General features: G+C 44.7%; 1 protein-coding gene across 2 annotated transcripts in view; it reads left to right on the top strand.

The window, feature by feature from the left end:
• Nucleotides 1-883: 883 nt before the first annotated feature.
• Nucleotides 884-18362, top strand: part of LOC133341792 (G-protein-signaling modulator 2-like) — a 52366-nt gene continuing 34887 nt past the window's right edge. The window contains exons 1-2 of one of the 2 annotated variants that reach the window (XM_061550514.1): nt 884-1157; nt 7228-7360. In XM_061550514.1, the coding sequence (XP_061406498.1) occupies nt 7308-7360 (53 nt within the window). In that variant the 5' untranslated portion in view covers nt 884-1157; nt 7228-7307. Of the gene's footprint in view, nt 1158-7227; nt 7361-16396; nt 17364-18362 lie in introns of those variants that run through there. The other variant, XM_061550513.1, reaches the window with a different exon arrangement.

Below are 18362 nucleotides of genomic sequence, written 5' to 3'. Positions count from 1 at the left end.
TGTCAAAAATAACCCACAGTCGCCCAGTACGGTACTCGGAAATAATCAGTAGAACAAATACTGCCCAGAGGGAGAGAGAGAAAAAAACATTGGCAGTCGTTGAAGAGTGGAGAAATTACCTAAGTGCACCACGGCATTCACATTTAATTTTCAGGGAATGCCAAAAATAACCCAAGCAGCCACCCTAATCAGTCGTTTTTTTGTGTGCGGCGGTTATTGTAATGCATAAGGCATGAGTACAGCAGTAGCTCTGCTTGTCTAATAGCAATTCGTCACATAATTATGGTTAATTGAAAGTCCGGTGATGCATTATCATCGCTCAGATATTTATATTATCCCGGTTCTCATCATAGTATGTGGTGCATTATATATTTCAATATTTTAGAATTACTTTGAGATATGTTGAATTGTCATTCCTGTAATGTAAAAGTCATCCTGATATGAAAAAAATATATGAATATCAGTGTTGCACGATAGATCGATGGGTTTTCATGCACCGGATTTCAAAGATATAAATAAATGAGCGACCAAAAACTGAAACGATGAAATCAAATTACACATTCGAGATACACCACGACATATTTATTTATTTCTCGCTTTGCTCTTCGTGACATTTCTTTTATTTTAAACAATAAACGAATTATTATCTACGGAAGGAAGGAAAAAAAATCTCCACCAGCCACATTTACAATCAACATCGGTCAGGGTTTAAAACAAAATTAAATATCCAAAAGAATGTCACCTCTTCCTCGCCACCACTCATTGAAGTGGTGCTTGATGACTTACAGGGGGGGCTGCTGCGTGCTGACGATGAGGAGCGAGCTGGAGGAGGAGGAGGACACGACTACGGACAGGCAGGGAGGGAGGGAGAACTGACAGGCAGCGCAGGAGGCTGATTAGGATTCACGCCACGCTTGCGGCAATTTCCTCCCCTCCTATCCACCCACCCACCAACCAACCCAGCCACCCCTCCAAACCCAAAGTCACCGGCATCTTCGGCAGGAGACGAGAGAGAGAGCGAGCGAGCGAGAGGAGGAGGAAGGAAGGGGGACCTGGAGGACAACGAAAGCATTATTTTACTGCACGTGCCAGCTGTTTCAGTGTCAACCCACACCTACCGAACGACATCCCATCCGCAGCAGCAGCAGGGATGCAAGGTAGGAAGCGAGTGTGTCTGTCTGCTGCCACGTCCCCGGTGCGGGCGAATTGCACCAAAAGCGCACGAATATGCGTCTCGCTGTGATGTCGGGGTATGACGATTATAAAATCACCACCGGAGCAGTCGTGATCACGTTAACGAGGAAATGTTCACTTGAGAGGAGAGGTGATTATTTGTCACGTTTGTGTGTTTTGCGTTGCATCACACAGTGCGGTCCGTGCACGGACGTGGCTTCATCATTGAATAAGTCGAGGAAATGCACCCCCTGATGTGTCACAGCAAACGTATAACCAAGAGCTGTTGTGAATTGCTGCCTTGGGTTGTGTAGTACGCGGTTTCCGACTGCATGATATTACAGTATCTAGTGTCGTGGCACAGGGTAATTGATGATGATGGCATCAGCAGCAATGACTTTCGTTATTGCAGAGGGTATAGACGTAGAGAGAACGTCTCGGATGCTAACGCGTGGTCATTTACCCCAATAACAGTTGTGCAACGGTGCGTTGCTGAATGCGTTGTGCGCGTTCGTTGCTCTGGCCACATTTTGCCTTGGGAAAATTACACCTTTCCAGAAATCTTTCATGATACCAAAGGGACCGGTATTCCATCAGCGCCCCCGTGTGGTAAAATTAACAAACAACCCCCCCTCTCGTCAACATTCGTCAAGAACGTTGCCTTAAAAATAGAATAAAAACGCACATTCGGCGACAGACTTGTTGGTGAAAATTAATTTATCTGCTTTTGAGTGGTGCACGAAAAGGCGTGACTCACAATAGTAGTGTTGCATAGAAAGGTATTTTTTATTCTCGTTGAGCACACACATCCTGTCGCACAGACAGCTCTTATTTGTCTGACAGTTCTAAAAGTGCTGCTGCTGCTGCCTGTGAATGCTTCGTTGTGTTACAGTATTAACACAAATCTCATTATGTTTGTATGTTGATAAATAATGATCCTGTGATCTAATGTACAAGAGGAACCAACGTGTGCCAACATCATAGCACGGATCAAAACTGTTCATTTTATGAAATGGAGTATCTTCAGTGCATCACTTTTCTCTGCATGTTTATCCAACATTTTTTTTTACTTTCTGACGTTTAATGTATCGGAAAATACGTCCACCCTGTTGCATGGTTGTCTTCGTTATCACGCACTGCTCTGGATTGTTTTGTGATCCAGATTTCCCTTGAAAAAGATTTACATTTAAGTTTCGGTTTTTTGTTTGTTAACTATGGTTGCTTAGGACAAACCTAAAGGCCCCAAAAATCTACGTGGCCAGCAACAAACAGCACTTTTAAAGTTATAATCGATAAAGGTGAACACGCGTATTGAATTGATCAAGGCTATAACAACTTGGTGGGGGGGAAAGAGAGGTTCTGAAGGAATTCCAAAGTGTTCACTGATATCTCACCTGGATTGCATCAAGATGTTGTATTGATTCAGTTCTCCCTGACAAAAGACATTTACTTCAGCACGTTCTTATCTCTTTAAAAATAAATGAATACAAAGGCAGTAACGTGTACTTCCAAGTGGTCAAATTCCAGTCGTGTTTTTTTTCTCTCCAGTATAATTCAACATTTTGCTTAGTTTTTAGTGTAAGATCTTTGATGAAGAAATTCCTGCATTTCGTGACTTTTTTCGAAAAGGAGATTTTCATTCTCATCAATGGTGAAATGGGGAACGCCGAATGTGATAATATTTCAGATTACGGCAATATGCCATGCCATGTTGCAGTTTATTGGCAGTATAACTGTACAAAACACAACACGATCAAAACATAGCACGATCAAAGAAGCCTAAACATGAAATAACACGGTTTGAAATGAGTATGGAAATAATGAATAAATTATGCATGTCAAAGGGCATCAATGCATCGCATTTCCGTCACGTTAAAAAGTGAAAACTTTTCACTGTTTGGATTACAATTACTTCGTGGAAACTAAACAGTCAAATATGTGCAGGGTATTGGGGAGTGGATGGGGTGAGGGGGAGCTTAATTACCTTGATAATTGATTTTGTTTAATCGGTACGTGTCTTGATTTTTTAAAATGTCATTACGGTGGGAGTGTTATTTTTTTCACAAGCACATTTTGGTATCAAAATAATTCAAAGCATCCCTCTTGAATATTTAATGCGATTACTCGCTCGCACGAAAACGGATCAGTGTCACACAGTTCGATTCTTGAAGAATTAATCATTATTTAAAATACAGTAATGGTTGATGGGGATCACGCGAACCGTATATTTACGTTAAAATATCGATTCTGGCAGACCCGATTTGATGCGTGTATTGTGGGCTGAAGAAACGACATTTATCGTTGAATGTATGTGTTGTTACACCACTAGTAATACACATATTCGAATCTTATGGGCAAGCTTCATGGAAAAAGCTCGTGGATATTCTGTACACGTTTTTTCACAGATATCAATTCTTAAACAATAATAATAATAACATTAATGCTGTTATATTTGACGGTTAGAATTGAGCCAGACAAAAGCCACCGTGTGATTGTGGCCATATCACCCAAATTGTGGATCATATAGTAATCGCATACAGCCAAATAGAGATACAGAGAGACCCATGGAGATACTTTCAAGACAAGCCACAGTAGTGCGTGATCATGGCCATGCGACACAAACTGTGGACCACACAGAATATTCCTCTGTGGTTTGCGCTCCTTTCAATGGTGGAGGAACAGGAAAACGACACGAATTCTCTCTCCCGAAGCCCTCGACATTGGCATTTAGCTCATGAACATATTGCCACATGCAAGAATAGGATAGCATTGAGACACGTAGGTCTTTCATAATCAAAGTTTTTGGGTTTAGATCGCGTTATTTATAAATGTGTCGTAACCCTCCACCACCCGATACGGCCAATCGGCAAAAAGTGTCACGTTGACAAAAGACAAATAGGTCACTGCTTTAGCCCACCCGTGTGTTGAAGCAGTGAACTATTTGTCTTTTGTCAACGTGACACTTTTTTGCTGATTGGTCGTGTCGGGTGGTGGAGGGTTACGACACATTTATAAATAACGCGATCTAAACCCAAAAACCTTGATTATGAATAATATTGGTCGTGAAATTCTACGTGTTACACATAGGTCTTGCTGATTTCCATTAATTATAAGGCAGGCCTTGCTCAATTGAACAATGACGTTTTTGTCTAGCGGTTCTGGATTATGATATGCGAAGTATGCCACTACAGGTGTTCATTAATAATACAGGTACTGTATTTGGAAAGAAAAAATACTGCTCCCCAACATTTGCCGTCAGGTTCAAAGCTCGCAAGAAATCAAAGCCAGCTTTGGCATAAACCAAACTTCAAAAGAGATGGGGAATTTTTTTGTCGACAAAGTATATTTTCATTTATTACAGCACAGAGTATGCACAATGTCTTCCACGCTCTGCTCTGTGCACTGCCCATCAATAATGGACAAGCAATGGAGGAGCTATCAAAGTCCACTTGCAAACTTATGTCCCCATTGCTGTGAAATTGAGTCAGTACAATACAACTACACAGCGCATTGATCATCGCGATTCCGCAATCGGCTTGAGGCCACAAGGCGATGCACCCATTCTGATCTCTTGCAGAGCAGTGAAATCCGTCACGTTAGAGAACGACCTGTAGAAGTGGATACCACAGAGCTGCCTCTCAGATCCCTTCACGTGACTTCTGGGGGTAGCACCTTCTCACCCACCATGCCAACAAAAGTAATGTTTGTAAACTGACAATGTTTTTAATTCTTAGAGCTGGAGTTTAGTCAAATTAAGTGCTGAACCAAATTCATTGCTCTGGGTGGTTTTTTTTGTGCTAGTCATTGCTGACTGGGTTGAGACCATCAACTCACTACACTGAAGAATCCGGCTTAATCGCAGGCAGCTGCCTGGATTCTAAACCCATGAATTCAGCGGTGCCTGCTCAGCGCGCTAACCTTAACCAGCTGACCACCTCTACATCAAGGTATTTAGATGGGTGATGGGTTCAGATGGAGTGTTCAAAGTACATGACTTGGCACCAAGACAAATGGCATTGCTAAATAATGTTCAAGTTACTCTTGGCAATTAGGCTGCACGATTGGGTCTCGGCATGGGGGAAATCGGTTTGTTTGTGGCTTTCTGCAAAGCGTTTAACAAACATGTTCCATTATTGAGTTTTTCTCTTTACAAACTAGTGGACGAATGTTGATGAGCAATGTCTCATTTGAAAGATCTTGGTCTGCCCAGGAATTTGTACAGCCCCCTTGTGAACCCACTGCTGTATAAATGTCTGTGTTGACCGTGGAGGTTGTTTGACCATATACCTTAGCTCCCCTGGGCGCCGCAGTGGTGAGATGTTAATTATCTCGACTGGTATACAGGAGGTCGTGGGTTCGATCCCGACCCAGATGCCTGCTGTATATTTGGAGTTTGCGGCGTCTCTCTCCCCGTGGTCGCGTGGGTTTTTATCCAGGTCCTACGGGTTTTCCCTCCACATTGAGAATCAACATCACACGTTTAGAGTACTTGGCTGCTATACATTTACACGTGATAAGCCATTATGTTGAGCTATCATTTGTGGCCAGGTCGCTTCTGAAAAAGAGCTATATAGCTCAGTGGGCTTTACTTGTTAAAATGTAAATAGAAAATAAGTATAACCCGTAAAAACAAAGTTTTTCACTATAAATTCTTTATATGCGTGGCGGCAAGAGTCCTCTCGTCCTCTGGCTTGAGATGGCTGCCACCTATGGGTCAGATGATTGCATTGCACCATTAAACAATTGGTAATTAAATATCATATTTTTGTCCTAAAAAGTGTAAAATTTTGGAAAACATTTTTCACGAACATTAATTGTCACGCACAACGAGTCTGTGTGGAAAATGTCAGCTCGATTGGATCACGGGAAGTGGGTTAAAAAACGACCGAAAGATTTGCACGGTCCTAAGCAAGCAAGTGAACTTAATATAAAGGATTTAAAAAGTGAATACGTTTGGTGAAGGGGTGAGAGGGACACAGGGTGCATCTCGCCACTGATGTTAACCATGGCAGGTAATTGAACTCAGGTCGCGAGGTTTATAGATCTAACTTAGCCCCTGCTCCCCCATAATTAGGAACACCGTATTGCGAATCCTTTTTGCGTCTTAACAATATTCACTTACATTTGAAGGCACATTGAGACGGTATGGCTCTCATTTCCCAAGGCAAGAGAGCGCACTGAAAATTCATGAGAAACCGACCCAACAAAAGAGTGCAATTTTGTGGCAGGCGGAATTCAACCACGAGCAGCGCGCTGAGTGAATCAACCACGAGTAGCGCCCTGAGTGAATCAACACGAGTAGCGCCCTGAGTGAATCACCCACGAGCAGCGCGCTGAGTGAATCAACCTCGAGTAGCGCCCTGAGTGAATCAACACGAGTAGCGCCCTGAGTGAATCACCCACGAACAGCGCCCTGAGTGAATCAACCTCGAGCAGCGCGCTGAGTGAATCAACCTCGAGTAGCGCCCTGAGTGAATCAACACGAGTAGCGCCCTGAGTGAATCACCCACGAACAGCGCCCTGAGTGAATCAACCTCGAGCAATACGAACAATGCTGTGAGTGACGAGGCAATGGGAAGGCAGGGAATGGGACAGAGTGTAGCTCCAAGTGCGGTGCAGCGTCTCTCGTTGACCTCCAGGAGCTCAGCGCGAGCGCCTCTTTCGCTCTGGAACACAGCACCACTCTGGAAGCAGCGTGGTTGCGGCACAGCAAGTGAAGATGCATTGTCGCTTGTTAGTTGTGCGGCAATATTCCATAAGGACCCTGTTACTTGTTCTCAGCAATATTGATGTTGTTTGTCTTTGTGTTATTGTTGTTGCTGCTGCTGTTGCTGTGCTCACGTAGCATCACGACCGTCCCTTGTAATATATCCGAGCAAAACTGTCTGGACGGGATCATCCGCCGACGAAATAATAAATATCCTTCAACTCTGAAAGTGGCGACATCGGCCCCGAGCTCGTGGCAGCGAACCGCACGGCGCTCGAGATGTCCTCGTCGAATGTGTCGGCGCGTCCGCGTGTTTTTTCCCAATCTCCGATTTGTTCGGCGGGCAGAGCTGAAGACGCACGCGTTTGGAGCGCGGCCGTCCTGAGCGGAGGAGGAAGAAGCAGGGAGCGAGCGAGCGAGCGAGGAAATGGACGGGTTCCCCTCGGCTGAGGGTGCATCAGCGACGAGGGGACGATGCAGGTGAGGAAGAGGCGAGCTCGGCTTGAACTCGATTTGGTTGTTGAGGAGGACTCTGTGCTTCTCCACTCATGCTGCCCCCTTGAACTGCGAGCATTACAGGTTTTGCCACGTGAATGAGTGAACGTTTTTACGCAATGCCTCTTGCCACCGTCATCATTTTACGTCCAAGGTCGCTTTTGAAAGACACTCATGGGCGTATTTTTTTGCGTGTATTTATTTAATTCCAAGACAGCGCTCGCCTCGTTTAAAAAAAAAAATGCACTGAATGTATCTATCTAGTTCGCGCAGAACGGCGGTTGAACTGCGTTTTTTTGTATTTTAATTTGTTTCGTGACCCAGAGCACACGGTGCGTCTCGTCACAGCCGTAGAGAGTGCACAGCTGATCTACGGACACCCAATTGTACGAAGCTTTAGCTGGCGCCGTGACGTTGCAGCTGGTTACGCGAGGAAGAAGACCGTTAATAGTTTATTGTTGGACAAAGATTCATCGTTACGTGCAGAATTTTCGTGAATTCGTATCTCCTCTCCAGAATAATTTTCTGATTTTGTATTTTGTCACTTGATGCAATCTCTGTGTAGATGATTAATCTTTTTACATATCTTTTTTTAAATAGTTTTTGTTTTATGTCTATGTTTTGTGTTATTAAGGGCTCTATTTGTGAGAGTGTGATGACTGCAATGAATAAAATGGCTTTCACAGTCGACTAAAGTCAGGAATAATCGATGGATTTAAAATGAATTTGTCTTTTTTATTACTTGAGTAAAATAATATGTTCGGTCGGTGGTCGAAAGACCTTTCTAAATCCTTAAAATACTATTTTTTGGCCTGCACATTTTGAACTTAAAATTTTCCCATAATCGGTTCCTTTTCACGTTTGTGAGTTATTTATATTGGTGTGATAGGAGACTATTGGGCCTGTAATTCTTCAAGTTGGGGTTGTCTCCCTTTTGGTGAATATAACAACGATCGACGCATCATTCCATGATTGAGTACATTCATTGCTGTGTAAACACTCAGTAAATAGGTTTGCGAATTTTGTTCCAACAAATGGCCCTGCTTCTCTGATGGTATTGACAGTTTTACCATCCTTTATATATGGATTCGGTAATGCTCCTCAGAGGTAAAACTTTTTTAAAGAATGTGTGCTACCGCTTGTGGAATATTGACAAAGAAAATGGAACAAGTTTATTTTGAGTGATTTGGGGCATTAGTCCTCCAGGAGGGAGCGATGATTTGTAATCCCAATTGAGCAATTTTAATTTTTTTGGAAATTTGGAACAAAAGCTCAACAGTGTGCAAACAAGCATGGGGAAACACATTCTTGGAATTGCACCGAGAGACGCGAAGAGGAAAGCATGGTTCAGAGAACGTACGTAAGTTAGATCCATAAAATTTACTGTTGAGAAAAGTAAGTGGATATAAGTAGGACACACATTTCTAGTGCTCGAGAATAATGATGGAATGGCAACCATTCCATCATGGAGGGAACGCAGCTGAGAGGTCGTCCACCATGGAGATGGAGTAATACAATCAGCGTGTGTGCAGGTGCTTCGTAGATTGTTGCATGACATCATCGCTTGGCATGCTCATAGCATTTTTATGTCATCACTTTGCTTTTTTATTTGGCACTGGGTTTTTTATTGGCAAGTTTTGGACAGCCCTTTGATACATTTGGCCACATTCCGTTAGGGCAACTCTCTGATAGAGACACAATTTTCCACAAAAATGTAATCAATATTCGATTAATCTTTTTAGAGAGTTTTCTATGGCCTAGACAGACGGACAGAGCTTATACATTTATGTTTTCAACAATAGAAAGCTTTAAACAGTAACTGCCAAACACTCAGTAAAACAAAAAAATCATAAAGACGAGAGATGACGATTATTTCCTGGGTAAAAAGAAAAAACCGTTCTACTAAAATTGAACTTTTTTCTGCGGTGAATCATCTTGGTACGTACAGTATTTGCCGCATCGTTCATGAGATCGTTCAGCCCGAGCTTTGGCCGGTAGCCCAGCGAGCCGCAAGACGTGACCAGCGCGGCCAGGGATGGTGTGGCGTCTACGCGTGATCACCAGCGGAACGAGGCATGGGTGTAGGCGTCTCTCCGCGACGGCACAGAGGGCATTTATTTGTGAGCGCCGCGGTGGCTAGGAGATGTTAATTCCCTCGCCTGGTGTATGCAGGAGGTCGTGGGTTCGAACCCGACCCTGACGCCTGCTGCTGTATATTTGGAGTCTGCATGTTCTCCCCGTGGTCGCGTGGATTTTTCTCCGGGTCGCCCGGTTTTCCCCTCCACGTTTAGAATCAACATCACACGTTTAGAGTATGTGGCTGCTATAAATTTGCACGTTATAAGCCATTTCGTTGAGCCATTATATGTGACCAGATCGCTTCTGAAAAAGAGCTAAATAGCTCAGTGGGCTTTAACTGGTGAAATAAAAAAAAAGTTGAGTTTAATAGATTTCTAATCTTTGCTGTCACTCCTGCGGTGGAGAGAGGGTGCAGGGTGGGTGTTTGGGAGGGGGGTGCTCTGCTTTGTTCGGCAAGAGATGGGACACAGAGCGAGCTTAGCCGCGCATCGATTTGCTGTCTGGAAAACAGAATCTGTTTAGTTTCCTCCAGAGGTTGTCACGTTATTGTATATATATATATTTTTTATTCTTGCTGATCCGCCTCCTAGTTTGTACGCAGACCGATGCTAATGAGCAAATTATCCATGAATTGCTGCGTGTGTCACGAGCCGATGATAATAGTCGGGTTATATATATTTTTGTTCCCGTTGTTTCCATTGGTTATGTTTATTTTTACATTGACTGATATGTTAAAGTTGTGGCGCGGGACTTTGTGTTGAGTGGGGGCGTTTAGATTGCACGGCGTGTCGTGCAGTACAATACTTTTGCAATTGTTTTCCCTTCTGAGGATTGTATTTTGTCTACATCTCTTTCTACGCTTTGTTTCCCAAATGTTCTCTTACGCTGCCACGATATCATTTGTGATATATGTATTTGATTTCAATTTCCGCAATAGTTTTGTTTCACAAGTTCACGTTTTAATTGGAATGTATAAAAAAAACTACAATCTTTAAAGTTTACATCTGCCACACTATTGCTGCTCTCAGCTCGTTGTATCTGTTATTTTATTAATCACTAGCTTTACTACCCCGGCTTTGCCCGGGACTTGGATTCATCTTTGTCTCCCCAGTGGCGATGTTCACACACCACACCAGTTACTTGTTTGAGGCTGAGTCGACCTAGGGGAGGCCCAGGACCGGTTCAAATAATCGTCACCGGTGGTGGCCGTGAGCCGGGAATCGAACTCGGGTCGCCGGGTTCGTAGCGCAGCGTAGCGCTACCCACTACACTACAATGCGTAACGCTTCCACGTGCGCGGGTCACGTGACAGATTTGACGTCCCAACTCACTTGCCGTGCAAAAAATAACTGCATTATTGAGCTCCCCCCCCCCCCCCACAAAAAAACAAAAGTGTATTTTTATAATTTGTGCATGGTGTACAGTCTGGAAAGTACCCACATGGCAAATTTCCAGTTTGTTGCATGTCGGGAAGTAGGCTTAACATTGTGAACAGACACACATATTCAAAACTTTTCCTTTTACATATATGTGGAGATTGACCGAAAAAAACTATCAACTGATTTTACACGTATAATGAATACAGTCCATAATACAGTTTTTTTGTTTGTTAGATCGCGTAAATATAAACGTGTTGTTACACCCGCCACCAACCGACACAGCCAATTAGTAAGGGTTTTCACAAGGCCGTAGCCATGGAGTCAACATTGGGAGGCACTAAATCTTCCAGGAGGTCTAGGGCCCCCCCTCCCAGAAAAAAATAAAAATTTGAAAACTAATTTCCTGCCTAAAATATAAAAAAATTCACTAACACATGGGATGGACTTTTCATTTATTTTTTTACAATAATGTCTAATAGTATATTGTATTACATTGCTCTGTTTTTTATTTTTCTACCTTTTCTTGTTTCATTGTATGTAATGGCAGAGGTTAGGGATGAATAAAGTACAACCATAACCACAATCATATGAACACAAATCTATGCATTGTTATATGAAGACAAGTCCAGAAATTGTGGCCAAGGTTTAGCAATTTGTTGTTTTATGTACATAGCATAGTAATTTGAAAAAAAAAATTTGTTTATAGCAATATATTGGGGGGACATTTTGAGCATATTTGAATATGGGGGGGGGGGTGGTGTGCCCCCCCCCAATATATATTATAATTACGGCCTTGGTTTTTCATGTAACAGAACATGCCAATTCGTTACTATTTTTTTTGTTAGACCCATGCACCCGCCTGCAATTTTGGAAATTGCTGCCGCGTTAATCAAATCGATCCTCTGCAAGGCGCGCCTTTACCACGAAGCCAACTAACCTGAGTCCGTGCGACAAGGGGGAGTTGATTGGGAGGCGTCAGCTTAATATGGGCACAAACTTGCCTCTCCGAAGGCACTTGCAGCGGAACAAGGAGTTCACCTCTCTGGAGGGACTTTTCAAGGCACGATGCCCAGCGCGTTCCCATTTGCGCCTCATTTCGTGGTGTGGCTCAGATTAGCCAATCGAGATGCCCCCGTGGAAACCCACGTCCCCCAACTCCATCGCCCTTCCATTAGCACAGTCGGCATTTGTGCCGTTCTTACATAACGCGAGGCTCTTGCGAAGGGACCGTGTTTCCGAGACATGTATACAGTATATTTAGTCTGCAGTCATTGAACAGTCGGTAGCGATGTTAATATGCTGTTTTACTCAATTGGATAGTTTGCAAGTTACTTAAACATTTCGAATACGTTGAACCTTGGCGTGGGCATAATAGCACCATCGGACTTTTTAACATTCACCGAAGTAGACAGCGCGGATTCTTTTGGTGAATTAAACCCCTGGTGGGATCCGGGGAGGTGGAGGGAGGTGGGGGATGGGGGGTGCTGGGATCGAACCGCTCACCTCGAATGGGCCATCGCCCCATCCACGTCGCCGCTCTTTAGGGCCGGGTTCATGAGTCAACGAATGTTGCTTTTGCCTCGGGGTTTCGGCGAAGGGGGTAAATCGTCAAGGTGATGCGCTTCAGCTGTTTCAACAAGACGTGAATCTGCGACAGGTTCCATAAAACATCTTCAGTGATTTCTCCCCCCCTCCACCTCCCACTTCCATTTAACACGTGCTGCTGTGAATGACCAACTAAGCGGAATTTCCCCTTGAGGAATTCCACGCAGGCAGCAAATGGTCCTTAGATCGGTCGTGCTGACCCGGCAGGGTCGCCGCTGCATGGCTCGATTATCACGCGGCGTCAAATTTACGTTCCCGACGATGTAACTGGGATCAATTTCTCGCTGAGTGATTGGGTTAGAGCCTGAAACGTTTTTTTTTTGGCGGGGGGGGGGGGGGGGTTTAGTGATACGAGCCTGTCGTGCTGCATTGAGTGGTCAGGCGTGTTCCTTGATCTGTATTTGTGCAGATAATCATGACCGCTGTGCATTCTCACGACACACTCCTGAAATCCAACGCCTGCCACGAGTTCTTGCCGTGATGAGTGGATGGCTGGGACAGTGCTGACTGACTCAGGCCATTGCCTGTGATCATCCAATTGTGTTTTATTCATTTGGTGCAGTTATAAAAGGCTTAATTTCTCACTGAACATGTTTTTATTCAGGTCGCCGAGAGATTGGAGTCGGCACGTGACGAGTAGCTCCAGCCGTAGATGCATACTGGATGTGGTGTCCCGGGTGTGGAAACATTTCCCTGCTCATCGACGAGCGTACACTCGGCTGAAATGAAGCCGTGGCAGTTATCACGACAGAAGAGATAATGTTTTACTCAAGGCTTGATATTAAATTGGAGGGCTGTAACCATGCATATATTTGGAGATTAATATTGGTTATTCTAGCTGACGATCCAACAACAGATCGCATGTATTCCCGTACCTCCGTTTAGCGCGGTTGGCAACGCACGGTGCAAAATAAGTTCACCGTACGCATACATATTTAGATGTGTACGAATTGTTGTTGTATGCACACGTGTATACTGCGAGATTCACCACCGCATGACAAAACAAGAATATATTATTGTCTCTAATTGTGATTCAGCAATCGACCCCTGAATCGCTACAGCTCATTGCATAAGCCAGGCGGGGCTGGGGGAATTGTTACACGCCTATTAAAGAGCAGTACGTTTAAGGACAACTCGCTGTGCAGGTTTAATTGCCAATGGCCGGAGCGTTTTAAAAGCGCGCCTCTTTCGTGAATGACGTTGAGGCCGATGACGTATTCGCCAACTGCTGCTACAATGTTAAACACAGCACAGTTAGTTTAACACGTCGTAGGCTTCTGTGACCAATATCATCCATAATACAGGCTTTTGGGGGGGGGGTTAGATCGCGTAAATATATAAATGTGTCGTTAAACCCGCCACCACCCGACACAGCCAACTAGCAAGGTTTGTCACGTAAACAGAACGTGCCAATTCGATACTGGTACAGCACGCCGGTGTGTTGAGATCTTCACTCAAAACTGCTCTAGAGGAGTTGTACACCCCTAGCTGCCACTGCAATTCAGTGGCCTGAAATACAATGTTTCGCTCCGGATGATCGCTGCAAAGTATGATTTGTGTTTTGATTTAATGTGCTGATCTTAAAGGTGCATTGAAAAATGTTGATACTCCGACTGATGCTCCTACTGTTGTGGAGTGACTCATGCAGCCAGCTATGGCTGCAGAGTTTGGTAGTACATGTTGTTTACGTAGTTTATTGTGAAAATTCGGTCACAGTTCCTATGATCACTGTTTCATTGCTTTTATGGCTTTATTTTGGTGATTTTTGAAAAGTTTTTTGGTTTGGCCATGTTTGTTTGTTGTAGTACAGAGTTAGACTGATGGCCTTAATCTAAGTTGTCTTGTTGTTGTTGTTTGACTTGCATCCCACTGGGATTTTTGCACACAGCGTTGGTGTACGGTGCTTTTTCTGCAATATTTTGCTGTCTTTTCTTGGATTTTCTGTTTGCACATAGTCACTTTAAGATGTTTTCTTGTTCATGTTTTTGTTTTTTGTTTCTTGCGGTTGCACCCGATTGAAGAGCCGAATGGCTCACAGGGCTATACCTAATACATGAAACTTGAACTTGTGTTGGAAAGTAAATCCACAACCTTTACACAGCACAGTATTTCGCCTTCCTTTCGCTGTGCACTTCAGTCACACGAATTGGATAACATTCAAGTCAAAGATGAAAGTGCTGGCATTATAACGGTACTGCTCTACTTTTAAGCACGCAAGTTATTGCGCGCGTCATGGAATTATGTGATAAGGCAGGCACAATCGCATTTCGCAGTGTGTGGCGTTTACTGTGCGTGGAAAGAGTGGAGGTAATCTGGCTGCAGCTCATGACATCAAAGCCAAATTGCGCGCTCTTGTATTCCTATGTCATCATTAACTTGTTCATCAATTATAATTGCATTCTGTAATGTCACCGATATTCTTCAATCCTGTACCATTTAACGGAACAAATGAAGACGCAACAAAAGCTACAAATAAAAATTGACAGTATCGATTCTGACAGATTTGCAATCGGTACTGCCAAGAAAGAGCCCATGACCAAATTAGTCAACAAAATGTAACGAATTGCGAGCCTGTTCCCTGGCACACGCGAGCGTGCATCTGTTTCGTCTGCACCTTCCTCGCGAGGAAGCCAGACTCCACACGTCACGTTTATTAATGACGTGTCAACGAGGGCTAAGCAGCATTAAGGTAGGTTGTTTTTGGTTTCTCCCCCACGCCTCTCCACGAATCGATTTCACAGAAGAAGGTCACGGAAGCGGCTTACGTTATTATCATCATCATCAGCATCATCATTCTGGTTCGATTTTTTTTCTGCAGAGCAGAATTTGGGGGTTTGAGTGCGCTGTCAAGGTCACGCATTGTGTGCGTGAGATATTATTCTTTGTGATGTATTCAAACTTAAGAATTTCATAGCAATCGGTGGGTTCCAATCATGTGCAGTGCCAACAACAACATTTTTTCCGTGGGTTTTCTCTGCGTAGATTGGGTTGTATTGTATTGTTTTTCCTCCTTTTGTTAAACATTTATTTCGAAAGTTAAAATTGCTTCCAATTTTGTAGATGGTTGTAGGTGAAAAGTAAAAGAAAAATACAAATAAATCATAACCGCACCATGGTGTCTTGATTGAGCCCTTCACTCACAAGGCCACGTGAAATCCGCGAACGGGTTAAGCTACTGTCCTCCTGATGGTAGAGCTGAGAGCTCCGTGCGACTAAACCCCTCGTGGCTAGATTATGGCTGGCGTGTAAATATACTTTCAACACTCGTCCTTCATAGGGCACCCTACGCCGTTGCCAAATGTCAGGATGGCAACAGGCAAAAAAAAAAAAATCCGCCGTACAGATGGCTGCCAAAATTCCAAATTAGCTTTGAGTAAAAAAAAAAGGGCGTGTTTATTTGCTCGAAATGCTTTAGATTTGTTTTGTATAACTTAGAATAGATACAGCTGTGTAGGTTTTTGTTGCTGTTGCAGTTTGCAATGCTTAGCTGTCTGCCGTACCCCGTGTTGTTAGGCGCGAATGTCCGACGACGACAGATTTGAGAGCTCTAGCTTAGATCGGATGTTGTTACAGCGAAGAGCAGATTTTTTTTGGGTCAAGGTTTTCAGCGTGGCATAAGTTGCCCACAAGTCGTAGGTTCGTGGACCCAGCATGCCCGGTGCATGTCGAGGATGATAGCCCAGCACACGTGGGGTGCAATGGCAGTTTTCGCTCGTCGCTCGCATGCCGTGAAGAGGACGCCCGCTCCGAACCAAGCGGCGTGGACGGAGCGGCCGAGGTTAAATAGAGAGAGAGAGAAAGAGACCGTGGGGCTTGCAGCAAAATCCCGGAGTCACAGGACGAGGCTGCCTGGGGCCACAAGCCGATTAGGATCCGGCTTCGACAGCGAAGCTCCACGGACGGCGCAGAGGGCCGGGCGACCCACCGCGCGAGCTGCTCAACTCGTGCCGATGCTGATGCCAGTGACGTCGCTCATCCTCTTTCGTCCGCCCTTTACTGCGGGCAAACGAAGCTGCCGGGTCTTTTCGCTGCCAGAGTAAAGTGAAAAAAACAAAATTGCGTTCACGTCTCCTATTTTGAAAGAATGCTATTAAGCTGGAGGAGTTTTTTTTTTTTTAACAAAAAAATTCGTCGACAAATCGGAGAGAAGTCACGTTCCGTAACATTCGTGTGCACCGAACAACGAATTTCAAGAAAACCGAGTGGCTCGTTCAAGTGAGCAGCGATTCAGTGTCGCCTTTGAAGACACGAAGCGCCGAGGCGTCTCGAACGCGCCCAATAATCGCGTGCCGAGGAGGAGGAGGCAGCAGCGGCTGGGAATTGTCCCTTGTGGTGCCACGGTCGGTGCCCTGCACAGGCGAGGCGTGGACGGGTCGCTGACGTGCACTTGAAGCCTGTGCCATGCGCGCGAATCCCCGCCGTGAGTACCTGCCGAGCACATTTGTTTCCATAATTATCTAAATCAAGTAGTCACTCCGGAAGCTCTGAAACATCGCAGCTCCGCGATTACATTTTCTCTTCAATGCAGTTGGCCTGCCTTTGTTCTACAGTTCTCTGCAGAATGTTCTGACAAAATTGACAATTGCAGGCGAGTTTTTTTTTTATCCTTCCTACGTTATTTTCACTTTCATTCGTTTGTGAAAGTGTTGAACGCTTATTGATTTATTACGCAACAGAGCCGTAACCTGACACGTGGGACTGCCGCGTAAAGAGTAGCCGATCGGTGCACTCTGCGTGGAGAAGACTACGACGACGCATCCGAGAGGGAGAGAGACCTTTGGCGGAGGGGAGGGAAGGGGACCGATGGAAAAGAGCGACGTCTACCGGGTCCTGCACCGAGGACTCAAGTGCAGCGTTCGTCCCCTGCCGCTCGACATCGAACTCTGGCTTTACGTTCAAAAAACCAGGGGCATGAAGAAGCCGAGGTACAGCTGCTGTCCCCTGGCAACCGTAACCAGTCAAGCACCCTTGTCTGTTTCTTGGCAAGTCTAGGTTTTAAGTTGTTGTGTATTTGTGGTCATTTGACCTATATGCCAACTCTGTTAAATGGTGGGCTCGGATGTTGGGTTTTGCTGCTGCTGGGTTGTCATGTAGAGAAACGAGCGTCTGGTTTGACTTTGCTGAATGGTTTGGCTTCCTGATATCGGTTAGGAAACGTATCCTGCGGCCGTCTGGAACGCTCTTCCTTTCGATATTAGGAAGCCACTGGAGCTCGGCACTTTTAAACATAGATTGGAGTCCCATTTATTTTGAACTGCTTTTTATGTTTAGTTTGTTGTCCTTGCCCGCACCTCCGCTTAGCATGTTTGGCTACGTACGGTGCGAAGGAAGTTCAACATCCAGTACATACATTGGCGTCGCCATTTAGCCATCGAGTGTGCAGGCGGGCGCAACTGCAACCGGGACCCATGGGCTACAGAGGCCCCGTCACGCGGTTACAAACCTGGACAGGGCACCTCATTGTATTACTTGCACCGCGACCCATGCCAGCCACATTACAGCACGGGTTTTTTTAATGTATGCAAAGCTTAAAGTAATAATGTTTTTTGTTGGCATAGCAGACTGTGGGGCTGGTTGGTTTTCATTCTCGCAACTTGTGTACAATCACGGAAGCAGTAAGTGAATTTCTTCTGTACGGTGACAATATACGGTGATTTGATTACAGGTTGGCTTCCAACGTTTGAATTGCTTATGACATTGAATGTTGTTCGGTCGCCGTACCATCCTTCCCTCGTGTAGTATGTACCTGGTCTCGGTTTCATAAAATACATGCTGTGACTTTTGTGATTTTACACCTCGCTAAAGACGCGAACTGCAATTAACAAAGCGTGTTTCACGATGGCAGATGTTAACTCTCTGCGCTAAAATCTTTAATCAATTATTGGATGCGCTGTGCGACGCTTGCCGCAACTGGAACTTGATCA

Source organism: Lethenteron reissneri, chromosome 12, assembly GCF_015708825.2.
Source record: "Lethenteron reissneri isolate LAM-NWPU_2019-01 chromosome 12, ASM1570882v1, whole genome shotgun sequence".
Lineage (NCBI taxonomy): Eukaryota > Metazoa > Chordata > Hyperoartia > Petromyzontiformes > Petromyzontidae > Lethenteron > Lethenteron reissneri.
Note: the sequence above shows the minus strand (reverse complement) of the source record. Positions and strands in the feature narration are given on the sequence as shown.